Source organism: Limulus polyphemus, unplaced genomic scaffold (assembly GCF_000517525.1).
Source record: "Limulus polyphemus unplaced genomic scaffold, Limulus_polyphemus-2.1.2 Scaffold997, whole genome shotgun sequence".
NCBI lineage: Eukaryota > Metazoa > Arthropoda > Merostomata > Xiphosura > Limulidae > Limulus > Limulus polyphemus.
Window position 1 is genome coordinate 1 of NW_013666607.1, and position 24504 is coordinate 24504.

Sequence of the window (24504 nt, forward strand, 5' to 3'; positions counted from 1 at the left end):
CTAAATTAGGGGCGGCTAGCGCAGATAGCCCTCGTGTAGCTTTGCGCGAAATTCAAAACAAACAAACACACATCAATCGGAAAAGTGTGCAAGTCCACATGTGGCACGCTTGACGCAACATAAAATTATGGAGTTGGGTTGGGAAGTTCTCACCCACCCACCATATTCTACAGATATGGCACCATCAGATTACCATCTTTTTCTTTCGCTACAACACCATCTTAATGGGAAAACGTATGCATATGTGGAAGGTGTTAAATAGGACATCGACATGTTTTTGGCTTCAAAGCCAAGTGATTTCTTTAATTGGGGCATTAACAACCTGATTGTAAAATGAAAAAGCAGCATCGATAAAAATGGAGACTATTTCACTTAGTAAATGTTTTGTTTTGATATATAAGTCGTTCAGGTATTTACATATAAAAACGCGACATTAATTTCTTGACGACCTAATATGTATAGCTCATAATACTCATGGACAACCTCCAACGTTTTTATTATTATTAATATTTGTATTGAAATGTAGCCTATATGCGGTTATTACTCTATGTGAGAATCAATCAGGCTCAAACATAGGTTTTTTTTATTGTTCAGAGGTAAATATACTTTTGTAAAACTGGTATTTCGTGAGTTCTTTTATATTATCTGGTGAAAATAATTGAATATCTGGGTTAGTCCGCTTACATGAAAACAAATCAATTTATTTACACTTTAACCTTTATCAGCTTGAACACTGTGGTGACCTGTAGGCCACTTTTTTCAAGTGAAGCTAACTGCACTACACTAACATAAAAAAAAATAAACGTACTTTTACAAAGGAAGTTCAAGAAATAAAATAATTGCGTAGGCGAGGAAGTAACAAAATGCAAAATAGAATATAAAGTAGTGGTAAAAACTCGCCAAATTAAAATTACTTTATTAATAAAAGAAGAAAACGACGTTTCGGGCAACAGCCCTTCATCAGGTTACCAGTGACAATGAAACTGTTAATATAAGGGTTAGGTTTAAAGAACAAATAACATGTGACTCGAAGGCTCGAGAACATGTTTCTGAAGCTACAAATGAGGTAAGGGAAGTAACATATAAAAAATAATATAATAATAATAAAAGTATAACATTTTTTATAAATAATGTTAATTGTAGTAAATACACAACAAAAAGGAAACGTATGTTACGACAACGCAGGTCACGTGACGCTTGTATCACGCCACTTCCTTCTCGAACCTTCATGAAATGTCGGGAGACAACTAGATTGGGGTAGTCTTGTATATATAAGACCGGCCAAGAAACAACGCAAGGTAATGAGTAAGAATATTGTTGAGCACGTGAGAAGTTCGTTGTGAATTATAGCGTTTGTTATAGAGCGACTGTTGAAATTAAGTGTATCGCAAAGTTGTATTCAGAAAGAATAAACCAGTTTTATTAAAAAAGGACTTGTAACGGTAAAGTTTCTTCGGTAAGAATTTTTACGGAAAATTAACGAACGAACAGAGACGTAACACGTAGAACAAAAATACAGGCAACATTGTAAGAAAATGAATGAAAACGTGCATCGGGTAATATTTTTCAAAGGGGTACAACAATAAAAGGTGTGTGAACTAAATAGAAGTGAAGAACGACGGTGAAAAGAAGGAATATAAAGATAACAAAAGTGGGTGACTGAAGTGAACGGGCTAGAGAGGAAAAAGAGTGGGAACATTGAACGAAAAGGTTTTATCCAATAAATGTCAATGTGAGAAAGTATAGAAAAGGTGTAGGGCGGGGAAATGGAAAAGCTAAAGTTAAAGGAAAGAGAACTCTTCATTCATTCCAAAGGGATTAACAGTGTCTAATCTAAAAATCACACGTTTTTCCAGGCGTTCTCTTTGAGTTACAGTGGATGGAGCAAATGTGAGTCCAGGTATGGAGAAGTGGGACATGCAGTGTGAAGGGTTATTAAAGTGTCTACCTGTGGGTTTTGTAGCGTCATTATTTCTTATATAAGAAAGTTGTTTACGTGAACGATCCACTAAGCGACGACCCGTTTGACCAACCTATAGCATGTTGCACTTTTTACAGCATACACAGTATATCAGGCTTGTTGAAATGCAAGTGAATGATTGTCGTATTTGAAATTTCCAATTGGGGCCAGATATGGATGTTGTGGTGTTAACATATTAGCAGGTGACGCATTTCTTCTGTGACAACAGGCTGTACTCGGGTTCACACTAGGGTTAGATTTCTGGATGACACTGTGGACTAGAATGTTTTTTATACTTTTATTGTGTCTGTAACTGACAAGTGGGGGTTCTTTAAAAATTTTGGAAGTTATGGGGTTGTCAGTGAGGATGTTGAAGTTTTGTTTGATGATTTGGGCAACTATAGAGGTATTAGGATGGTAAGTAAAGATAAATGGTATTCGAGAGTTTGTAGATTTGGATTTAGGTGTTAAGGTGTATTGTCCAGCTACAGAATGGGCGTGTTGGGCGGATTTTTCTAATAAAGACTTGGGGTAGAAACGACTGATAAAGAAATCTTTCATATCTTGAGATTTCGATTCGTAATCAATTTGATCACTGCAGAGTCTGCACAGTCTTAGGCATTGGGAATATGGAAGAGACTGAAACGTATGATGGGGATGGGAAGAGTCGTATCGGAGGTAAGAATGGGAATTAGTGGGTTTGTAGTGTAGTGGAGTCGATAAATGACAATGTTCAATGGAGACGAGAATGTCTAAAAAGTGTAATCTCTTTGATGAAACTGTCCATGTGAAGGTAAGCGGTGGATGGAAGGAGGAAACGAAGTGTACAAAATGAATTAAGTCACACAAGTTGTGCTGGTTGCACCACCAATGTCATCAATATAACGTTTGTAAAGAGTAAGAAGTGTTCCTTGATAAATGGATAAAACCTATTCTCTATGTAACCAACAAACAATGAAGCATAAGAAGGACCCATTTTAGTACCCATAGCAACACCTTTTGTTTTTTGTTAAAACTTGCCATTAAAGGAAAATCCGTTCAGGGTTAATACAAGTTCGGCAAGACGAAAGAGGGTATATGTGGGGGGATTTAGTGAAGAACGCATATCCAGGTAATGTTTGAGGGCTTTCATACCATTGTTATGGAGAATTGATGTGTAGAATGTTTGTATGTCCATGGTGAATATATATTGTTCACTACCAAAGAATTGAAAATTGTTGAAAGTTCGGAGTGCATGTGTCATGTTTTTTATGTAAGTAAGAAGAAACGAGACGATGGGCTTAAGGATGTCATCAAGGAAAGACGAAATTAATTCGGTGGAGCACTTGCAGGCGGAAGTATTTGGGCGACCAGGGCTCCCTGATTTATGAATCTTAGGGAAGAGGTAAAATTCTGGGTTCTGGGATAACTAACAATTAGATTAGTAGCATCCGATGGCAAGTTTCTTGTAAGAATCAAATCGTTAATGGTGGTTTTAATCTTCAAGTTAAATGATGTAGTCGGATCGCTAGTTGACGGATGGTAAAAATTAATGTCAGAAAGTTGTTTTTCTGCTTCAGCAAGGTACAGATCTTTGCGCCACACTACTATAGCGCCACCTTTATCAGCAGGTTTAATAATTATGTACTGTTGCTTAGAAACTGTTAGTAAGGTTTAGTAAATTAAGAATTTCTGTTTGGGAAAATGTCAAATATTCTTAGGTCAAAATGCTTAGTCGTTGGTATATATATTTCATTTTTATATTTTGAATTGAAACATAGAAACACTAATATGGTAATTATTTAAAACTAAAAGTGATTATGATTAAAGTTAGTGATTAGATTTAGTAAAAATAAAATTAATAGCAAAGTAAATTGTAATGTTACTTTAGACTTTAGTACTACAACTAGTATTGGTAATACTATTAGTATTAGATTATTTAATATTATTAGTATTACTAGTTGTAATAGTATACTACTTCAGCAGTTAAAATTCAGTGAATTGAATACTAAGTCCGCCTCCAACTTCCAAGTTTCAGTTTCAAGAGCGATTACTCTTAAAACTGGAGCTAAAGAATAAGAGTAGATATATTACTATTAGTGATAGTAAGTACTAATCGTATGCCAACATTTGATGATTTAGCAATGCAACATATTGTATACGGTATATAATATAGGCTATAGCCTTGGTAAGTTGTATAAGTAGTCCTACAAAACTAGTATTACTACTCGGTACTTCTACATGTAAAATCAGTTTTGACAGTGTATCTTGTACTCAGTGTGTTAGCATATTACTAGGCTATGGTTCTGTTTTCTTATAAAATGTTTATTTTATTGAACTTGGGCTGGGATTCACCAATACAAAAAAAAAAGGAGTAAAAAGTATACATGTTGGTATAATTAGGCTAAATTATTATTTTATAGTATTACTAGTTTAGTTGTCGAGTGCTGCATGGTCTTGTGGGAGTGTATGATTTTTAAGTTCATATTAGTTTGTTGTTTTTTCTTAATATAATGGGTAATAGTTTCACTTTCAATCATTGTCATTGTTATTAAACTATACAATCACTTAATTATAATTACCAACTATTTACCAGTTTTTCTATTATTCTTATTACTACTACTAACACTAACTATTGACTGCTAACTTGTTTCTATTATGCATTTTGGCTGCTAATCTGTTGGAGTGCTCTGCCTTCCATCAGTTCCCAACCTCCATATAAGATATTAGGATTTAGTTTTTAAGATTTTAAAAAGCCAACTTCTTTTGTACCTTAATAAAACTTAACTCCTCTTCTGCCCCTCATCTAATTTGTTGTCATTCTTTTGCTCCATCCCCTCCTAAGTAAAAATTTTTAGAAACATCACTGCATATAAGACAGTTTTATTTTCAGAATAAGATTATTGAGTTATAAAATTAGTTGTTTTTAGAAGTAATGGGGACCAATACATTATGGAAGTTTAAGAGGGGAATGGATGATTTCCTGACAAAAAGATGGTCTTACATTTTTACTTTGCTTAAGGGTAGGTGTGCAAGGGCAACCTTGAAGGATCATATAGTTTTTTTCTTGTTCATATATTGTGTTACTTCTGACTTTTGTTGGTCATTTTGTTTTTCCAATTGTACCTTGAATACTTCATAAAGAAAAAAAGTAAACAAGATAAACACCAAGAATGAGCATGAAGAAAGTTAGAGCCATGCAGCCACATTCTCTTATTTCAAAGGCATTTCCTTACCATTCCTCAAACCAGATCTCTCTCTTTTTACTGATGCTTCCTTCTCTGCTTGAGGTACATCTCTGGATAAGAGTAGGTAGTTTCATGCATTAACTGTCCGAGAGGCACTCGTTCCAGGACCCTTTGCTTCCAGGCATTGGATATACATTTCTGGGTCCATTCACATCAGGTTTGACTTCTTACCTGTCATTTACCAGGAGCTTAATACTTGGTGGTAGACTGCCTCTCTTGTCCAGTTCATATTCTATCACTGGAGTGATCTCTGTGCCCCAAGTCTTTTGTGGGTTTTTATTCTTGGTTGAACATACCCCTCATGGATGCCTTTGACACCCTTCTCTACTCTGGGTTGCCTCTCTTTTGGTCCACTATTTCTCATTCTCTGGCTCTGGCTGTTGATTTCTCAGCCAGGCCTGATCTCACCTCTTTCTATATGCTTATTTCCCTACTTGTCTCCTCCTTCAGGTCCTTGCTTGATACATACCAATTTTTATTGCTTCCTATGGTCGTTGCCTCTTTGGCCAGCTCAGCCTTGGTTTCTTCCATTTCTTTGCTTATCATTCATACCCCTTCCTCTACTTCATTTCCTCTCTCTTGATTCACCCTCACATGTTCTTTATTTTCAATGTATGATATCTTCTCTTCATTTTCACTTGTGGGATTTGTTACATCTGTTGCCTGTCGGGCTGGACTCTTCACTCTGTGGCATACTTCCTGTCACTCTTGCACTGTTTTTGTCTACCTACGAATGTGGTGGGTCTTTCATCATTGTTTCATCCACCCTTCCTTTACTCCTGGCTGTCCTACTGTGAACCACCTTTCTACTGTTTTACCTGGCTGTTTGTCCATAGCTTTTCAGTCTTTGCCTTTGCTGGTTGTGTGACTTTGTTCATGACATTTTGCCTTTCTGGTAACACAATGGGTTTTTTCCTTGTAATACCCACTGTGTTACACTTCTTCAATTTTCTCTGACCTCCTCACCCAACTTTCATACCAGACCAAGGCCTTAGTGAGGATTTACACACTTTCATGTGTGGCTGAATTGACCAGTTGGCTTCTTGCCTTTGTTTTGTCTTTCTGTCCAATCTTATTTCCTCCTCTTTCACACGTGTGATTACTGTCTTTATGTTATCTATGCTGTGGATGCTTCTTGCACCCTCTTCCATTGCACTTATATACTTTCCTTTCCAGGCTGATCTTTTCTTTCTCAGACTTTGCCTGCTTGGGAAGGTAATGGTACTTTTTCTCCTACCTCTCTGCATTCTGTCTCTCACCTCTTTGATCATTTGGACCCAGATTGACTCCTGTGTCCTCTTTGGACTGTTTGGTGTTTCTCATCATAGACCTCTCCCTTTCAGTTTTTCTACATCATCTGTCCCTACTCTGGGACTCCTCTTCTTCCAGGCACCTCTCTCTTTCTATCCATACTGTTAAGTCCATCAACTACAACAGTTGATACCTTTGTATCTGGATGTGTATGCTCCCTGGCTGTTTCATGTTTCCTCACCTTCAATTCATTCTCTTTCTCATTCTCTTGTATCTCATCTTCACCAGCTCTGGGACAAGATCCTCCAGGAAGGCATGTGATGACTCCACACATGTTCGTTGCTCATTCTCTTCACCATCTGGTTATTTTATTTTCTGATAGAATTTGGCTTTCACTGGTTGCCATTCTTCAGTCATCCTATTATTTTTGGATGAATATGTACAAGTTCATTTTCAGAGCCCTTTTTCGGTTATAGTGGCTGGTGTTGTCTCCCAGGGTATATTTACCCAAAATCTGCATTGAGCGAGGATAACAGAAAGCTTTCATACCATCTGCCTTGGCTCCACCAGTGCCTACTGAAAGATGGGATGTTCCACAAAACTACTTGACATATGCTTGTGGTATACATGTTTACTCAATTGTCTGATCCAGACCATACCATGGACTATCATGGAAAAAACCAGCATCAGAGAGGTGATCTGCCAACTACTTTGGCTTGCACTTGCTGGCTTTTAAAAATAAGGTTTCACAGTCACCCATTGGAGTCTCCAGTAAAAGACTTTTCTGGCTGTAGATCTGGTTGATATCGGGGCACTTCTCCAGATGTCCCCAATGCAAATTTTCCCTCCTTTCATTGAGTGGAGTATGGGAGCTCCTTGTCACTTACCAGTTACTAGCTGCTGGAGTAGTGGACCATGGAGAATCCTCATTGGTTGGGCTTAGCACAACAGGTGAGAAGAGGAATGGTGGTGATACTGTCAGTGAAGTGTGGGTCACCCCTCTAAACTACATATCATGTAACTTGACCCATCCTCCTGCAGCCAAAACCTGTTAAGTTGAGGTGAGCACACATTGCATACCTGATGTACCCTCCTCCTGCAGCCAATGTCTGTACAATTGAGATGAGGTAAACAGATACTATGTGAAACCATTCTGTATAACCACAGTGCCCTCTTCCTGCAGCAAGAGGCTGTTCAGTAGAATCAATGTGAGGTGAGTGCACAAGGTTCAATTTGAGTGTGCCTCAAACACACTACATGTATTGGCTTGCCAACTGCTTGTGTTCAAATGCATGGATGGTCATGTTTTTATCCTGACTGTCTTTGTGACACTTAGGGCTCATTTGCCTCTTCCCTCTTACATACCAGGTGAAGATTATACCCTGGTCAAGATGAGATGTGGTCTGCCATGAGCACACCCCAATGGAGCCTCTGACATCAGGTGTCACACTCCATGGGGTTCCCTTTAGGCACTTTCTGAAGGGAGCTCATCTAAATAAAGTTTTATACTAGCCCCTCCACCAATTCAGTGTGGGATTTCAGCTAAACTGTGTGAAGAGCTGAGTTATTGTCTCAGAAGTTAACACTTTCCTTACCTGAAAATGTATTTCTGATAGATAATAACCTCCCCACACATTCCTACCTAACTTCCCACTTCTGGTGCACGTTTTTTTTTTTGTCTTACAAGTGATATAGGGGGAATTACTTCAAATGAATGTTGTGTCACTTTTCTATTGGTGGAGGACTTTTGTCGCATGATGACATTTTCATGAACCAGCACAGTTCATGTGCAGACATGTGAAATTAGGTGAGAGTTGTCTCAAGGCTAGTGGCATGCAAGTCTCATAGGCAGGCATGCAATGAAGGTAGCTAATCTGTGTATTGAGATGAGTACCTATTGGAAATACATTTTCAGAAAAGTAAAAAGTTCTGTTGTAACGTTATGATGATCTGTGAAGTTGAGAATAAATAAAACAAGAATGAAACTTATTTGTTCTTTTGTTTAATTTTTTTTATGGGAGTTATTTAAGAGCAGATTCAAATTATTTTAATCTAATTCTTACTTGCTGTTTACTTTCCAGGAGACTCTGCTGTTGGGAAAACTGCTTTGATTCAAGTATTTAACAGTGACAATACATTTTATCCTAAAAACTATACAATGGTAAGTAATAATGTCTTGAAAGAAAGTACAACTTGTAATTGTATAGCACTTTAATATTTGTTGTTTCTAAAAACAACTTTCACATTTGACAAACTACCTGTTGGTAGCCCTGAAATGGTATTGATACTTACAGTAAGGTTCTTGAAATCTGATATCAATTATTATCATGGTTAGTAGCTTGTATAATTACAAGATTTTAGATGAGTTGAACACTACTCAAGTATTTCTGTCAAGAAGACCCAGGATTGAATCCTGGCCACTACAATCACAAACATTGTCCTTCTTGGGTCTTCCCTGAAGATGGCAGCGAGTTATAGCTGAAACTTAGGATACAAACTAATTAGTAATAATTGTGTAGTAATAAAAGAAAAGTAATTAATATTTAGACTTAGGGGATGGTATAGGCTAGTAATCTTGACATTGGTATTGATGTTATTTTCTGAGGCTTCTTTTTAAAGACATTCAACTGTGTTGCAAAATTTCTTAATTACTGGAAAACTCGGACACGACTCCCACTAAGGCAGTGTTATTATTTTATTAAGGAGGTTCACCTATGGTATATTGCTTTTAGGTGTGGTAGAAGCTGCAACTTAAGAGGAGATTGGATGGAGAAAAATGAGCTTCTGTATGTAGTTTGTAGTAAGTTAGTAGTGGAAAACAGAATAGCCTGTATGGGCCAAATTGTTCTTTGTTATCCCACAGATTGTATGATCACATTGAGTTGACAGATATTTTCATATTCTTAATGATGTGAGATTACATTCAGAATTTTATTCAATAATGAATCAAAACTAACTTATTGGCCTTCTTCCAAGAGACAAGGTATGTTGCATTGATAAACCATGCCTTGAAACAAAATAAAGAAGTAATTTTAAAACTAACTATGCCTTTAACAAGAACATCTAAATTAATCACAGTAGAATAATAATCTTTAAGTTCAGATAGACATTTTCTTTTAATAATAGTATCAAACTGGATTCCAAATTTTGACGGTTCTGGATGGGTTTAAAGTGTAGCTGAAATTGTTCAACAAATTCATTTCCATGGCCAATCGGCTAAAAAAAAAAACTCTTGAAAGGCCAGAATGAATCTAGAAACCTAACTGTCAAAAGATGGCTTGAAGTAGTTTGTATTTCCAGCTATTCTGCTAAACTGTGATATCACAACTTTGTGAGGAATTATAAAGTAAAAACACTATGATATAATTGGAATTATACAATTCCAATTTGTAATAATAATACAGCAGGATGTGTAAAGAATTTTAACTTTAACTAAAACATTTTCTCCAAATTCTTGGGTTAGTTAGCTGGTTGAATTGGAAAAAGAAAATATTAATCAAGTGTTAGACTGTTCTAAAAATAATTCTAATTTGGTTCATATGCATTTTCATAGAACTACAAAAATTAAAAAAATATTAGAAATGGAAACCTGAAAAAAACAACTGTTCAGCAGTAGTATAAATGGTACTAAGTTAAACAAGGGTAGAAAAGTTATTTCTATATAGCAAGCATTTGTGTTTTGTACAAACAATATATCTTAGTACTCAGATTATTACTTACTGATAAAATTGTTGTTAATATTATTTAATAATGAATATGGATAATCCCCTTCAGGTGTATTACTCCATATAAGAAATTTGTTTTTGTAAATTTACAAATAATTTTATTTTTCATCAACACACTATTGTGTTAGGTCAGTTTCTTAAGCTTTTCTAATTTATATTTATAACCATATTCAGCAGAATAATCAAGTAATTTTCATTTCTGTTTTTGATCATGTTAGGAACATTGGCTATTTATCTTATCTTAATCATGCCTAGTCACTTTCGTCTTCTCATTGTCTTCGTTAAATAAATTTAGGAGCAGCTCATCAGTGAATATTTTCACTAATAAACACAGTTTGTTATAATGTATTCACATTGAAAGCATATGTATATACAAGCAACCCAGAACAAATTATTGTGTGACATTCTGTACAGGGTGGTCCAAAATTATCTTACCTATTTTAGAACTTAATAATTAAACATCTTGTATCCCAACTCCAACAGTTTTTATTGACATGTCAGTAGACTTCTATGTGTACACCATTAGTGGCTCTCTCTATAACTTTCAGTAAACATTTTAGGAGTTTGCCCTAAAAGTGATATAGATGTAACCTGTTAAGACCTTATAAATGTAAAACCTTCTTAATACCTGAAGTTTTAAGTATAATTTTAAAGACACAAAGGTATATAGTAAAGATGCTCATAAATCAAACTGAATAGGTCCTCCCGTTTTTCACTGTGTCACCACACTCCTTAAGCTTTAAGATGTTTCATAAATGTTTCTTGTTTTTCTCTGCTAATGTTATCTGTTCAATTTGACATTTAAATGATTTTTCATTTAAGTAAATGGCTCCAACAACTTTTTATTTCTCATTTCTTGACTACTATTTATTCTATTTTATTAAACTTGCATTAATTCTGTGTAATATTTCTCATTAGTCACTTTTTTAAGAGGTTAAACCTGTGTGATATGACTTACTAATTACTTTCCATATATATTGTTTATAATATGTCTTGCTACTCACTTTTTTAACATTCTACTTCTGTGTTAAATGCTGCATTTTCATTTTCTTAATACTGCTTAGTTCTGTTCCTCATTTAACTTTGTGGTATTTTATATTTTTGTCATTTTTCTTATCTTTTAATGACCTGAAAAAGTCTGACATAATGTATTTGCTCAAAATTTCACCTGTTTATATTTCACATAAGATGACTCTTTTAATGAACAGAGAGTTTTCAGAAATTCACCTCTTAATAGAACTGAGAGCTATTACCTCAACCCAATGTGAAAAAAGATTTTGCACACGTACCAAGACATTGAATGAAACTTCCACCCCTACGTGTAGTAATGTGATACAATCAGTGTTAAACTATAGCTCTCCTATGTGCAGTGTTTTCTTTTGAGCACATTGAGATATTGAGTGTACCAAAGATCATTCTATCCTCAGCACTGCTCGTGAATCATGTTTTTTTATTATGAATTATGCACTTTTTATTTTAAACTGTTAGCCAACATTCAAAGTGTTATTCTTCTTATTTTAATTTTCATGATTTCAAGAAAGAAAGCTTGGAAATTTTAAACTTTCAGTTAGAGCTTCTGTTAAAGATTATTATATTTGCTTCCATTAATCTTATTTATTCTGTTAATCAAGTTACAGGATTTTAGGATTGGGGATTTTTCTTCTTCTCATAATAGGTCCTTTCTGCTCTCATTCTCCTCATCATCTCGTTTTTCTAACCCATTTTCTTAGCTTGTTATTTCCTTTATCCTTTTCGTATGAGACTGCATCATTACCCTGCTAAGTTCACTGGGTTAACCTGTTCTTCAGCTATTGAGTAGATCACTTTTTTTGATTCTGGAATTTGCTTTATTGAATCCTTTGTTTTTTGGAGTTATACTCCCTCTATTTTATATCAGGAAACTCAATTTGACATCCTTCTTTTATGCAGACCTTTTGGAGAGTTCCTTGTCCAGGGGCTCTTCACAGTATCCCTCCTCATAAGAGGCCAGCCATCTTGAAGCTCTGTGATCATTTGTTTCTGGAACCACTCCTCAGTTTTTCCTGTGGAAGATTGGCTCTTACACTTTGTCCACCTGTGGACTCACTTTACAGGAAACCATTGGGTCCAACAGGGTTTCTCATAGAAATATTCTTTGTCATTCAGAGGGCATCCACACAGAGACTACATCATTGTGTCCACAACTATATGGACATTTGGTAACTTCTGGCCTTGTTCTGGAAGGCATCATCTGCTCTTACATTTCTTCTCCTTTTGAAGTCTGCTCATTTGGGTTGGCTGGTCAAGCTCCTGAGTTAGTATTAACTCCCATTTTTACTTCTTTTTCTACCACTTATGTCTCTACCTATACTAACTTAACCCTTTCATTACAGGCAGGCGGGCCCGCTGACAGGGAGGGGGGCAACTGCCCAGGGGCTCGGGCGAATGAAACCTGGTTATGCCATAAAGCCTGCAAAGCATCTTTAGGCTATATCTTCATTTAATGATAAAAACCATAATTTTTGGCTTTTCTTTGCATATAGAAGCTTGATACATTAAGAACGACTGAAATAATAATTTGAGTAATAATTAATAGGTATACTTTATAGATTTAATAGATATTTGTTGTTACATTATTAACGTTTCTATGCCTATACTGTGAGGTAAAAACGGCTGCTGCTATGATTTTGTCTGGTTTATGAGCTCGTTGCTGTCCTAATTTAGGATCTTCTTTTTAATAAATTCTTGAAAATGTTAAAAAAGAGAGAGGGAAAGGGGGCCTGGCGAGAATGTTTGCCCTGGGGCCTGTGCTAGCTCTCGACGTTCCTGCAGGCAGGTCAAAGTAAGCATGTTACAACATTTCAGACAGTTACATTCAAAATTTTGTTAAACAACTTTATTATTATGATATATAAATAAACTTTTATAAAAATGTAGTTAATAAGTCAAATTTTAATATTATATAAGTCTTAGGTTCTTAATTTTATAAGGAAATATTTTTAAAATCCTCAATCTCACCCTAGTATGAGAATTGCGACATTTGCTTTCCTCTCTTCTGTAATTTATTTACCAACTCTCTGAAAAGTATGGAATTTAATGTAAATTGCTCATTATAATACTGTTATTACTCAGGCAAAGCATAATTTTATAGTCTTCAATTTTATTTGGTGACAGATCCATAAAATGGACAATTGGACCCCTCTTGCCACGCCCGCTTGTTACATCCTCTTTTTCACAAATTGCCAATAGTTCTCTCTGTTGTTTAATACTGTATTATTTATAACCAATAGAAAGCCAAAGTTTTAATCTATCAAATAACGTATTAGATTACATTGTTTACTGTACAAAGATTTGTCTATGTTGCTTCCAATTCAAAAGTTTATTCCTGTGGAAAACACATCGACTAGCTTAGCTGAATTTTTAAGACCTCTTATCACATGGTTAGAAAGCCAGAACAATTATGATAGTTATGGGAGATTGTCTGCTTTTTATGTGTTATAACTCTGTGTTCTTTGGTGCATTATTTAATTAATTAAAAAATTATTTAGTATAGTAGTACCATTAATATAAAAAAGTAGGTTAGGTTTCATCGACAGTTGATAGCAAAAATAAAGAAGACCCAGTTAAGCATATATTTCTTGTTTTTAATGTGTATTCTTTATTTATTATTATAAAAGTAATTAAAAATTAGAAACTTATTATTTTCCATGTGCATTACATAATTTGATTTGGTAACATGAGCTACATGTTCATTGAATGATTTACAACTTGTGTGTCAGGATTATTAGTTATACAGCACTCACAGAGAAATAATGAAATTTAACTAGAAAGAGATGTATACTGTTACAAGTCTACAAGAGGTTTTATTGATTACGCAAATGAAATTTCACAATCTTAACATGAAAATTGCTTTGCAATTGAAACAGTCAACACTTTGACTCTATATATTCATGGAGATATTTTTAGTAAACATATTTCATTAAAAATTCAGATTTTTTGTCTATAAAAGACCTGTAATGCTTACTGAAAGATTTCAGAATTTTGTGAAGATACACAAAACATATTAAAAGGTATAGTATGGAAACTATAAAGGATAATTTATGGTCAAGATTTAGGTCAAACCAACCAAGCCTATAGTGAAAGAGTTAAATTAACTTATTTCAACTCCTTTTCCTTATTCTGTACAACTTGTTGTTGGTTAATCTAATATTGAAATCGTTCGTCATTTTGTATCGGGTGGTGTTGGTTGTTGTGGGTTCAACTTCCACATTTTATAAATAAATTTATTTATTCCCAGGATATTTTTACGCATTCATGGGTAAGGCTCACAAGCCACCAATTAAATGAAGTTTTCATAAAGAATAAAGGTTACGACCAATGAGTTGAAAAAAATATAAAACATATATTTATTCTTAACACATATAAGGCACTGTTACATATATCTATGCATCACTTTTCAGCAACTTGGATAGTCTTTCAACGATTCTTCCAATATACTCACTAACATTTCAACTGCAGTTAAAAATGTATTCAGTTTAGTTCAAGTCTTAATAGATCTGTGGACACATTCAAGTGATTGTGCTGCTAGGCTAGACATTAAGGTCAATTCAACTGACATGAAGCTTGGGTGGCAGAAGCTCATGATTTCAGTTAGTGCGGATATCATCAGCAGAGCAATTACTGGACAGGACTTGTTCAGCTGACTTACTATCCTACTGTCTCTAAATCTCTGGCTTTTATAGTTGGCAGACAGGATGTTTGTATTATTCCAATTAGAACTAAGACTGCAGCACTTGATTCTGACTTTGGCTCAGTTATTTTGTGCACGGTACTATGACATCTTGCTAGTTCTGCACATATTACTGAAATTCTTGGTTTTCTTTATTTGGTGCACCCTTCTTGATATACTATCTATATTCTCTGACATTCCTAAAGTCCAAGCATCTCAACCTAGGTATGTTTCTTGTATAAGTATCTACTCTCTAGTGTTTAGGTTTCCTCTTATGCGCCCATTGCTTCATCACCGTTGAACTCCTTCCCAGATATGGCAAGCATTATCTCATCTGCTACCTGACAACTGTGTCTTAAACACTGTAGAACTTGTTGATTTAACCATTTCTGTTCTGGAATGATAAAGTGAACTGTGGGTTTTTCACATCTACCATTCCAGTCATGGAAGTTTACTTTTTACTAAATATGTGTCCTTGTTGATCTGGATTTCTTCTTTGCCTACTGATTAATACTAGTACTGAAAGTTTCCAATTTTCATATGGTTAACTAATACTTTTTATACTCTTCTGTGGTATCCAATTCACTATAGTTATTGCTAACCATTTTTTTCCACATCATACAATTATGAAAAACTAAAACACTCACTGTCAAGCAATTGTTTCACCCGTGTGAAATCCACATTGAGTGGGGGATAACAGAAAGTACTAAGCCCAACTGCTCCTGCCCAGTGCCTGCTGTTGAGGTGGGAGTTTTCCTCAAGACTTTTATGGTAATATATATAGCTCTAATGCTATCAAATGCATTAATTTTCAGTAGGTGATTAAATCAGCACAATTAATCAGTAATGAAAAGATTAAAACAATTTGTTACAATAAAAATTCTTTTGTGGATAATGTTCAATTATTCATAAATAAATTGAAAAATAATGATTATAAGGACTGGCATATAAGAAAAATTCATACTTTTTTTACAATAAATTTGAAATTGCTTTAAAAAGTAAACTCTTGATTTTCAGGAATTACCTTATGGAGAACTTGGAGGTCATTAGTTGCTTAAGGTCATCCTTGGCTTATAAGTAACTAGCTTTAAAATATTTAGGTATTTATTCAATATACTAGGATGGAAAGACCATCTTTAAGTAGCTAGGCTTGTCTCAGCTCACCTGCAGAGGCAGATTTAGAGTGGGGGGTTCCAGGGGTTCTGGACTCCCTTTTTTTCATTTAAAAATCTATACAGATGTAGGCAAGAGGAGAGTGTTAATTTTGTTGTATAGTTCACCTCAGAGCCAACATTTTCTTGAACAATGTCTAGAATATATGACTCTAGATGTGAAAAGAAATAAGTTGGTAGGGATGTGTAAAACCAGATGGGTAGAGTGGCATATGTGCTATGAAACATTTTATTAAATATTTGAATATATCTCTGAATGTCTGGAATCAATGTTAGACCTATCTGCATATGCATAAATTTACAGTGTTGATTCTTGGCCATGATATTGGAACCAAGAAACCAGAGTAAAAGCACAGGGACTTTTCAAAAGCCTCACATTATCACAAAATATTAGTGCATTTCTTGTTGTCAAAAATGCTTTAGAGAGTGTCAAGCCAATTACAGCTAATCTTCAAAAACATGACCTAGATATCTATCACACTTTTTGTTTAATAAATCATTGGTTTGAATTAAATGTAAAATGCTTTGATATTTTTATTTTATTAATGACACGAAGATCATTACTAAATAGAAAATGGTGACCAGTAGGTTTACTATCTTACGATGGCAGTTATAAGTTAACAAATTTTGGACTCCCACATTAAGAGAATCCTGGATCTGCCCCTAACTTGGGTTATACTTGAACAAGTTTTCCAGATAAAGGGAGGAGGATGGAGGCTAAAGAACTATTAAGTAAGGGTTTTTAGTCTGTTTTACATCATTTTGTAAATAAAAAGGTGGAGGTTGAGAGTCTTGTAGAAATATAGGGTGGTCTATTTCTAGTATGAGAATATTTTTGCTTTCCTGTACATGTCATGATATTAAAAAAAGGGTGGGGGTTGGGAGTTTTACATTGTAGAATTTTTAGGGAGGTTTATTTCTGCTTTAAGGTTATATCTAAATATTAAAGGTAACTTCATTCCCACAATTGGCTACAGACAGCAAAAAAGCAGTAGGAGTTGGGACGTTGTCGGTTAAGCTCTCAACTGATTCTCCATAGTAGCTGACTAGTTTGAGATCGACATTTGGATCTTGTCTGATAGGTGAAGTAATATCCCCAACATGTTTGGATGCTATAGCCATAGACACTGTCCATTATGACTTAATGATGGCAACAGGGACTGGTAAAGGAAAAATAATTTTTGATTTTTTAGTGTCATTGTAATGTTTTTGATATGTGTATATATGTTTTACCTTCCAGAACCATACCTCAGTATTTGTGGTAACCAATTATATAGCTTATCAGTGTGGGAATTTATGTACTTGACAGAAAAATTCTGTTTGGTCCTTGCACCCTTCCATTTTTGTCCAATAGAGTAAAGTGAGAAGACTTCCTCATCCTCAGTCCCAAGCTTCTGTGAGATCAATATGGAGAGTTACCCTTTGGGTTGGTGTAATACCACTGATGAGACAAAGTGGAGACATACTCAATCAAAATTAAGGATGGAATGTAATATAGACTAAGAACCAGACTGTTCGCAGTTGGTATGTTAGCCAGGTGGGTCTTTCATTACCCTCAGGATGTAGATCAGGAATGATTCATTCCAATACCTGTTTATTTTGGTAAGTACTTCCTGTAAGCATTTCTCCAAATTTATTGTCATAGCCACACTACATAAATATGCTGTGCTGTCCCCCTGAGATATAAGGGCTGGTTGAGCAGTCATCATGTCAGTACTCCCCTTGAGCACAATGATTGTACCAAAGGCTCATTCTTAATAAGCCAAAAGAGACACACCAGAAGTGAGAAGGAAGGGTGAGTGGCTCCATGGAGAGGTGATTGTCTATCTGAAAAAACATTTTCAAGCAAGGAAAATGTTAACTTCAGAAATGCTTATCACCCCTCTACAGAACTTAGAACTAAACCTCACATTGATAACACTCTGGAGGGACAAATGGAGAAAGAGAAAATTGAACAACGAGCCCCTTTCTGTCACCCACCTGGTGGTGGTGGGGGAGGGCTAGTGGGACATCACTCACAAGGAGACTGCATACTCTTTTCTGTCACCCACCTGGTGGTGGTGGGGGAGGGCTAGTGGGACATCACTCACAAGGAGACTGCATACTCTTTTCTGTCACCCACCTGGTGGTGGTGGGGAAGGGCTAGTGGGAAATCACTCACAAGGAGACTGCATACTCTTTTTTGCCCAATAGAGATGACAGAGCAAAAGACAGTGTCAAAAAAACCTCCTACATGGTGCTAGTGTCACACAGTAGTTGAAACGTGTCACCCTCCTATTGGTGGAGAGCTATAATCTAGTACTGATTGTAACCCAGTATACAGTATTACGTATAGGGGTGGAAGTTTCATTCAAAGGCTTGGCACGTGTAAAACTCTTTCAGCAGTGATGTGATGGCTATCATTCTATGGAAATGTATCTACCTGAAATACATTGTGAGGTAAGGAAAATTCTGAACATGGAATACCAGCTTAACCAATGATCTCATAGCTATAACTGATGTATAGATGTACATTTACAATGACCACACTATAATATATCTAATGAATGAAGAAAACTGATCTTTATCACAAATATCCATTCTTCCTACCTTATAACAGCTAAACAAGTGAAAGTTATTGGTGATAATCAATACTGCTCCATTTTTCACATTTCAGAACAAAATAGGATAAGTCGTGGCAATGAAAAAAATATATATATATATTTACAGAAAATTAAATACGTTTTACAAAAGGTTCTCAGACTTGTTTTTTTCCAGTTTCACTTTTTATGCAGGCAATGAAAAGTTTGTGTTTTTATAGTACTCTTATTTTTACCTTGTACTTATCCTACTGCCATAAAAAGCTGTACTTATTTATTTTGAACATGATCTAGACGTGTGGTGTAGACCTGGTTGTGAAAACTGTCAATGTTCCAGACACGAATGATGTGGTGGTGAGTACACATTTAAACATCATTGTTTCTATCAGCTTTTTAACATCATAAACATTCCTACCCTACATTTATTTTTCAGGATAAGCAACATATTTTTTCATATGATATTGTAATTATATTCTTAGTTAAAAAACAAACTGGTTAGTATTCAAAGAAATGGCAGACCCAAAGTAAAGGATTTTTGTTTTTACCAGTCTTACTTATTTTTATATAATGGAGAGTCTTATGATAGAAGACCAGCCCTTATTTATGGTCTATTTATCTTTTTGATGATAATAATAGAGTAATGCTAGATATGGCTATAAGCTATATACCTTCAGTGAAATGGAATTCTAGTTTTAGCACATCTACTTTGAATGTAATTATAATGATGTAGAGTAAAGATTATAAGATACAGGTGCATCAAAGATTTTTAAAATGTTGCCAGAGTTATGTTTGTATTATGCAGTTCCTTGTTTTCCATTCAGGAAAGGAAAAATGATTTTTTAAAAATATTTTCATGGGGTCTTGTCAAAAAAATCATCACTTGACCGTGAAAAATATTAGGTGAGCTAAGAATATATGCCGTCTTGTACTTGTACAAGCCATAGTGTTTTCTCATTGTTTTACTTACATTTTTGTATACATCTTTTTTTTCTTAAGTGAAATTCTTGAAAACTGATCAAAGAGGATCTTACAAAAATAATGTATTCTGCTCAACCACCTGATTAGTACTAGAATGTGTAGTTTCAGAGTAACAAAAATAGAAAATAAACTATGTGGATACTTGCAATTAATAGTATTTTGAGGAACACAGTGTTATTGAATCCTGTCTAATCACGGGTACATACATGTGATGTCAAATATTTTTAGTATTTATTAATAGAAAAGTTAACAACTTTATAATGTAAATACTAGTACTAAAACTATTAATTTCTGTGATATAGGAATTGTACTTCTATGATTCATCTGGAAAGGAGACTTACCTTGATATGATGCAAAAGTTGGTATGTTAAGTTATGGTATCATATCAAATACAGTTAATAAAATACAATTTCTTTGAATGCAACAACAAATATTTTTTTATTTGTTAATAATTTCAATTACGTTTTTTGGATGTGATAAAGTAACCTAGCTTTTCAAAAACGAAAAAAAATGTGTGCATCATTTTAGAACAATGAATTTGGTGTAAGAATAGATTTTTGGTTATATATCTCCTACTCTGAAATATTTACATAAAAAGGCTCCAATTTTTTGTAACATTTTCTAAACTCTGTACTATTGTACTTGTAACTTTAGTTTTATGAATTCTTACAAATAGTTGACTTTAAATCAATGTTCTAAATATACAGTTTAACAAAAAATTTGCTTTCCTTTTTTCTTACTCTAGAGTTGAACAGCATTATCTGTTGGAGATCTTTGAAATAATAAATTAAATCTCGGAGGATATAATACATAAATAGAAAAGTAAATGAAAATGTAACTTGGATAATCAGTGTGATAAGGATGTTGTAGAGATGTGAAATACTTCAATTTTTGTAGTTTTTTTCTGAATACCATCTGTTTCATAGATCACTTTTCATTGATGTGTACAGTTTGTTTTGTTTTTATGTGTGTGTGTGTGTGTGTGTGCATGTAGCAGGGTTGTTCATTTGATCAGTAGTAAAAAAATGGGCAGTTGACTGATGAAATAATACCAAGTACAGTCAGATATTATATTTATTATTTGTTTTTATTTTGACTGCATATGTTGAATTTTACAGAATTTAATGTAAATAATGTAAATTACTTGAAAATAAGATTCAACTTATGGTTCATCTCCAGCCTTCCAATAAGAAAGTTACTGCTTCATACAGCACTGCCATTTTGACATTGTATATCATAAATAATATTAACAGCCATTACACCAAATAACTATCTGTGTTTGTTAATGATGTGTCATTATGATAAAGTTATAATGCATGTTTAAAAAAAATGTTGTTGTTGGCTATATAAATTTGGAGGGTATAATATGACATATTATAACATCACTCACCTATAAAGGTTTTGCCAAGTGAAGAGTAAGAATCCATTAAACTCATATCTATCTATCTATATATAAAATCAAACATTCCAAAACATTCTTACCTTCTCTCACAATAGGTTATCTTGATCCTTGTTTGCCCTCTAAACATTGCTAAAAAAATATTTGTAATCCGTGCATCAGTTTTGTGCCATTTTAGAACATGTACATATCATGTGATTACTCTCCATCTATATTAGTGTGGCTAACTCCCTCTGCTATTTCTGCTCAATTCTCACTGTCTTGATTGTTACAGCATTGTTTAGATATATGCTTTTTCACATGTGGTTACTTTTTTATGAACATGCTTCTTTGCCATTTCATTTTTTTCAACAGTTTTCTTTTACTGTGTTTGCATTCACTTGTTTCAGCAATTTTTTTTGCATTTATTTAGTATTTTGTTATCTAGGTTAATTTATTGGAATTGTGGGTTAGATATTGATTATTACTGTGGTTTCTAGGTAATTTTCGTCAGTTTGCACGTTTGTTATTATTACATACTTTGTGGACTAGGTAAATTTAGATAGTTTGTCCGTTTCTTATTTATAAGTACTTTGTTAATTAGGTATGTGTAGATAGTTTGTACCTTACATATAATTATTTTAATGTTCTATTGGAATAATTTTTTCATCATTTTGAAGCTTTGTACTGTCAGTTTCGGTTTGTGTTTTAGTGAATGCTTCTGAGGAAGCTGTAAAGTGAACTGTTGAGTGTTTAATTAAATAATAACAACACTTTGTGTGTTATAAGATCATTTATTTCTAGTAGTAAAATAACTTAATCAGTTGAGGTCATCATTGAATAGATTACATAGTCCTCATGCCTTAGTCACTTGTTGTTATTCCTTTTTTTTTTTCTTCTCTTCCTAAAACCTACTAATGACGAGGACAAGCTATGAAGCATTGTCTGACAGGTTGAGGTTGGGTAGTTACCTAGCTCATCCTGTTATATCTTGCTTCAGTTTACACCAATCCGATGTTCACATTGTGTTTCACTGCAAGCATTTCTGGCTAGGTTTTTAACACAGGTACAGTCCTGTGACAAATGAAACATGTATGTTCTTCAGGACATACGGTAATTCCACCACTTGTCCAGGGCTATTACAAATTATTAACACATTCAATTGAGCCAGTAAATTCAATTCTACCCATTTTGTGTTACTTTCCTATTTCCTTGGTTAAGAGCATAATTGTTCCAGAAGTAATGTGGTACCCCATAGGTGTGCTTCTTTTTCATCTCATAGTACACCCGTTCATTTTGGGCAGCTGCTTTCCATTTGGTTTGATATTTGTGCACCTAAACCGGCCTCTTCACTTTTGCAATGTACGATTCTAGCTTTGTGTGAAAGGAGGTAAGACCATTTTGGAAGTTAACATTTTTCTTACACTGAAAATGTATATCTGATAGGTACTTACCTCTACACACACAGTTCCCACCCTTCCTCCGCATTGCCGGTGTTTTTATTTTAATACCTGCCAATTCTCAAAAGTGAGGATTGAGTGGGAATATCAGAAGGTGCTAGTTGTGCCAGTAAAGATGGTGCAATACTATTGGTGGAGAGTAGTCACACGATATATACATGTTCTGAAATCCCATAAAACTGATGGGGTATAAAGACTGTTGCACTGATAGCAAAAATGTTTAGCAATGCTTAGAGGGCAAACGAGGATCGAGATAGCTAGTAGAGCTAAGTACCTATCAGTGTAAGAAAATGTTAACACATGTCAAAAGGTAAGAAATATTAAGCTTTGGCAGAAAGAATAGTTTTTAATTGTTTGGATTGAATACATCATTTTGTAATGATTTAGTAGAGGTGTAATTCCAAGACTCTGCTATAGGGGGATTGGGGGTCCTAAAAATTATCATAAACCTTGGCTAATGCATGGGTATTTATGGTATTTAATACATGTTTTAGATTATTTGACCAGTTTCTGACCAATCAAGAAAATAAGTGGTCATTTCTATCATATGTGGTGAACAACAACAGCATTGCAACTTTATTGTCTCAAAAATTAAACATTGGTATAGTTTTGGTTTTTTTATGATACAAAACGTTTTCTGTGTTTGCTAGTGGCATAATCCATCCATGTGGGCATTAGTATTTGATGTTACCAATGAAGATTCTTTCAATAATATGTCTTCATGGTTACAAAAGCTACAAGATCTAAAACCTGCCGTTCCACCAACAGGTAATCTCGTCTTTTAACAACTACTTACTTCTATTAGAGTTGTGCATGGACTTTTGATAAGAACATAGAAATAGAAAAATTTTTACAGATGTATGAGTAAAAACTAACATCAACAATCCTGTGTGAAAGTTAATACCTCGAGTTAGAATTCATGAAATACCATGTAATACAGGAAGTCTGGTACCAAATGATATAGATATATATATCATGTATAATATCGTAAGATAAAGGTTTTTGTAGCTTCAGTTAATAATTACATATTCTGTAGTTCTTTCCCATAGTTTGTCTTAAAATGTGGTAATAGAATACTTATCAACTCGTTAGGCACTTTAAATTATAAATAAGTTTCAATCACACACAATAGATTTTTCACCCAAATTATTTCAAAAAATTCATATCAAGTAGGAAATTTGGCTTCTCTAAGTAATATTTAAAATAAAACACATTGTTCAGACCTCAGTTTTGAATTAAAGCTATCACCATGTGTGACAGATTGTATTGATATTTATGAAAAAGATGAGCTGTACAAAAGGTTAACCAACTTAAAGAGAGAGAGAGAAAAATAGGCTTAGCTATCTGATGTATGCACTTGGTAGTGTGTAGCATTCGTGTGGCCAGTTTAAGTTGGAGTCTGTCACTGGAAGTTTTATCGGAGTTTTTCTAAATGCACTTTAACTAGGTTTTATTGATCAACTAGTGTCTGAAATCTTATTTCCACTGCTACATTGTAGACATTGAATCTTTTGGTTTTATATATACACTGTTGTGGTTCTTCAACACTTTCATTCTGTCAGGATAACTCACTTCCACATGAAAAAAAAACATTGTGTATTCTGTGTGATTAAGGAAGAATTTCTGATACAGAACATGACACAATGTAAATAGTGGAGAAAACCACAGAGTATACTTTTACTAAGAGGGATGAGAAAGCAATTTTAAAAGGGCATACATGTAAATACAACTAAATTAATAAATTAAGCCGTGCATTTAGTGATGTGTATGGAATTCAATTGAATGCCAAATTAAGTTTTTTTTATTATTTGAAAAGTTTAAAAGACAGTTTCAAACTATACCAGGATATTCAGAATGTATTCTTGCTGTTGATTACAGCAAAAAAAAAGTTATTATTGTTTACCTCTGAATTTTGAATTATTTAGCTGCTGTTATAAAAACATTCAGTATTATATATTTTGTAGGCATACTATGAAGAAAGCCAAAATCTGTGATAACTATGTAGGTTAGGTTAAACTGAGGATGTGGAAAGCTAATATTGTCCCTGTTCTTTGTCCATGTGTTGA

General features: G+C 34.3%; 1 protein-coding gene across 1 annotated transcript in view; it reads left to right on the plus strand.

Moving 5' to 3' along the window:
* The first annotated feature begins 3546 nt into the window (after positions 1–3546).
* Positions 3547–24504, plus strand: part of LOC106461612 (intraflagellar transport protein 27 homolog) — a 31315-nt gene continuing 10357 nt past the window's right edge. Inside the window, exons 1-5 of the mRNA XM_013921452.2 lie at positions 3547–3680; positions 8520–8599; positions 18917–18976; positions 19903–19962; positions 23089–23206. Of these exons, the coding sequence (XP_013776906.1) occupies positions 3644–3680; positions 8520–8599; positions 18917–18976; positions 19903–19962; positions 23089–23206 (355 nt within the window). The 5' untranslated portion in view covers positions 3547–3643. The remainder of the gene's footprint in view (positions 3681–8519; positions 8600–18916; positions 18977–19902; positions 19963–23088; positions 23207–24504) is intronic.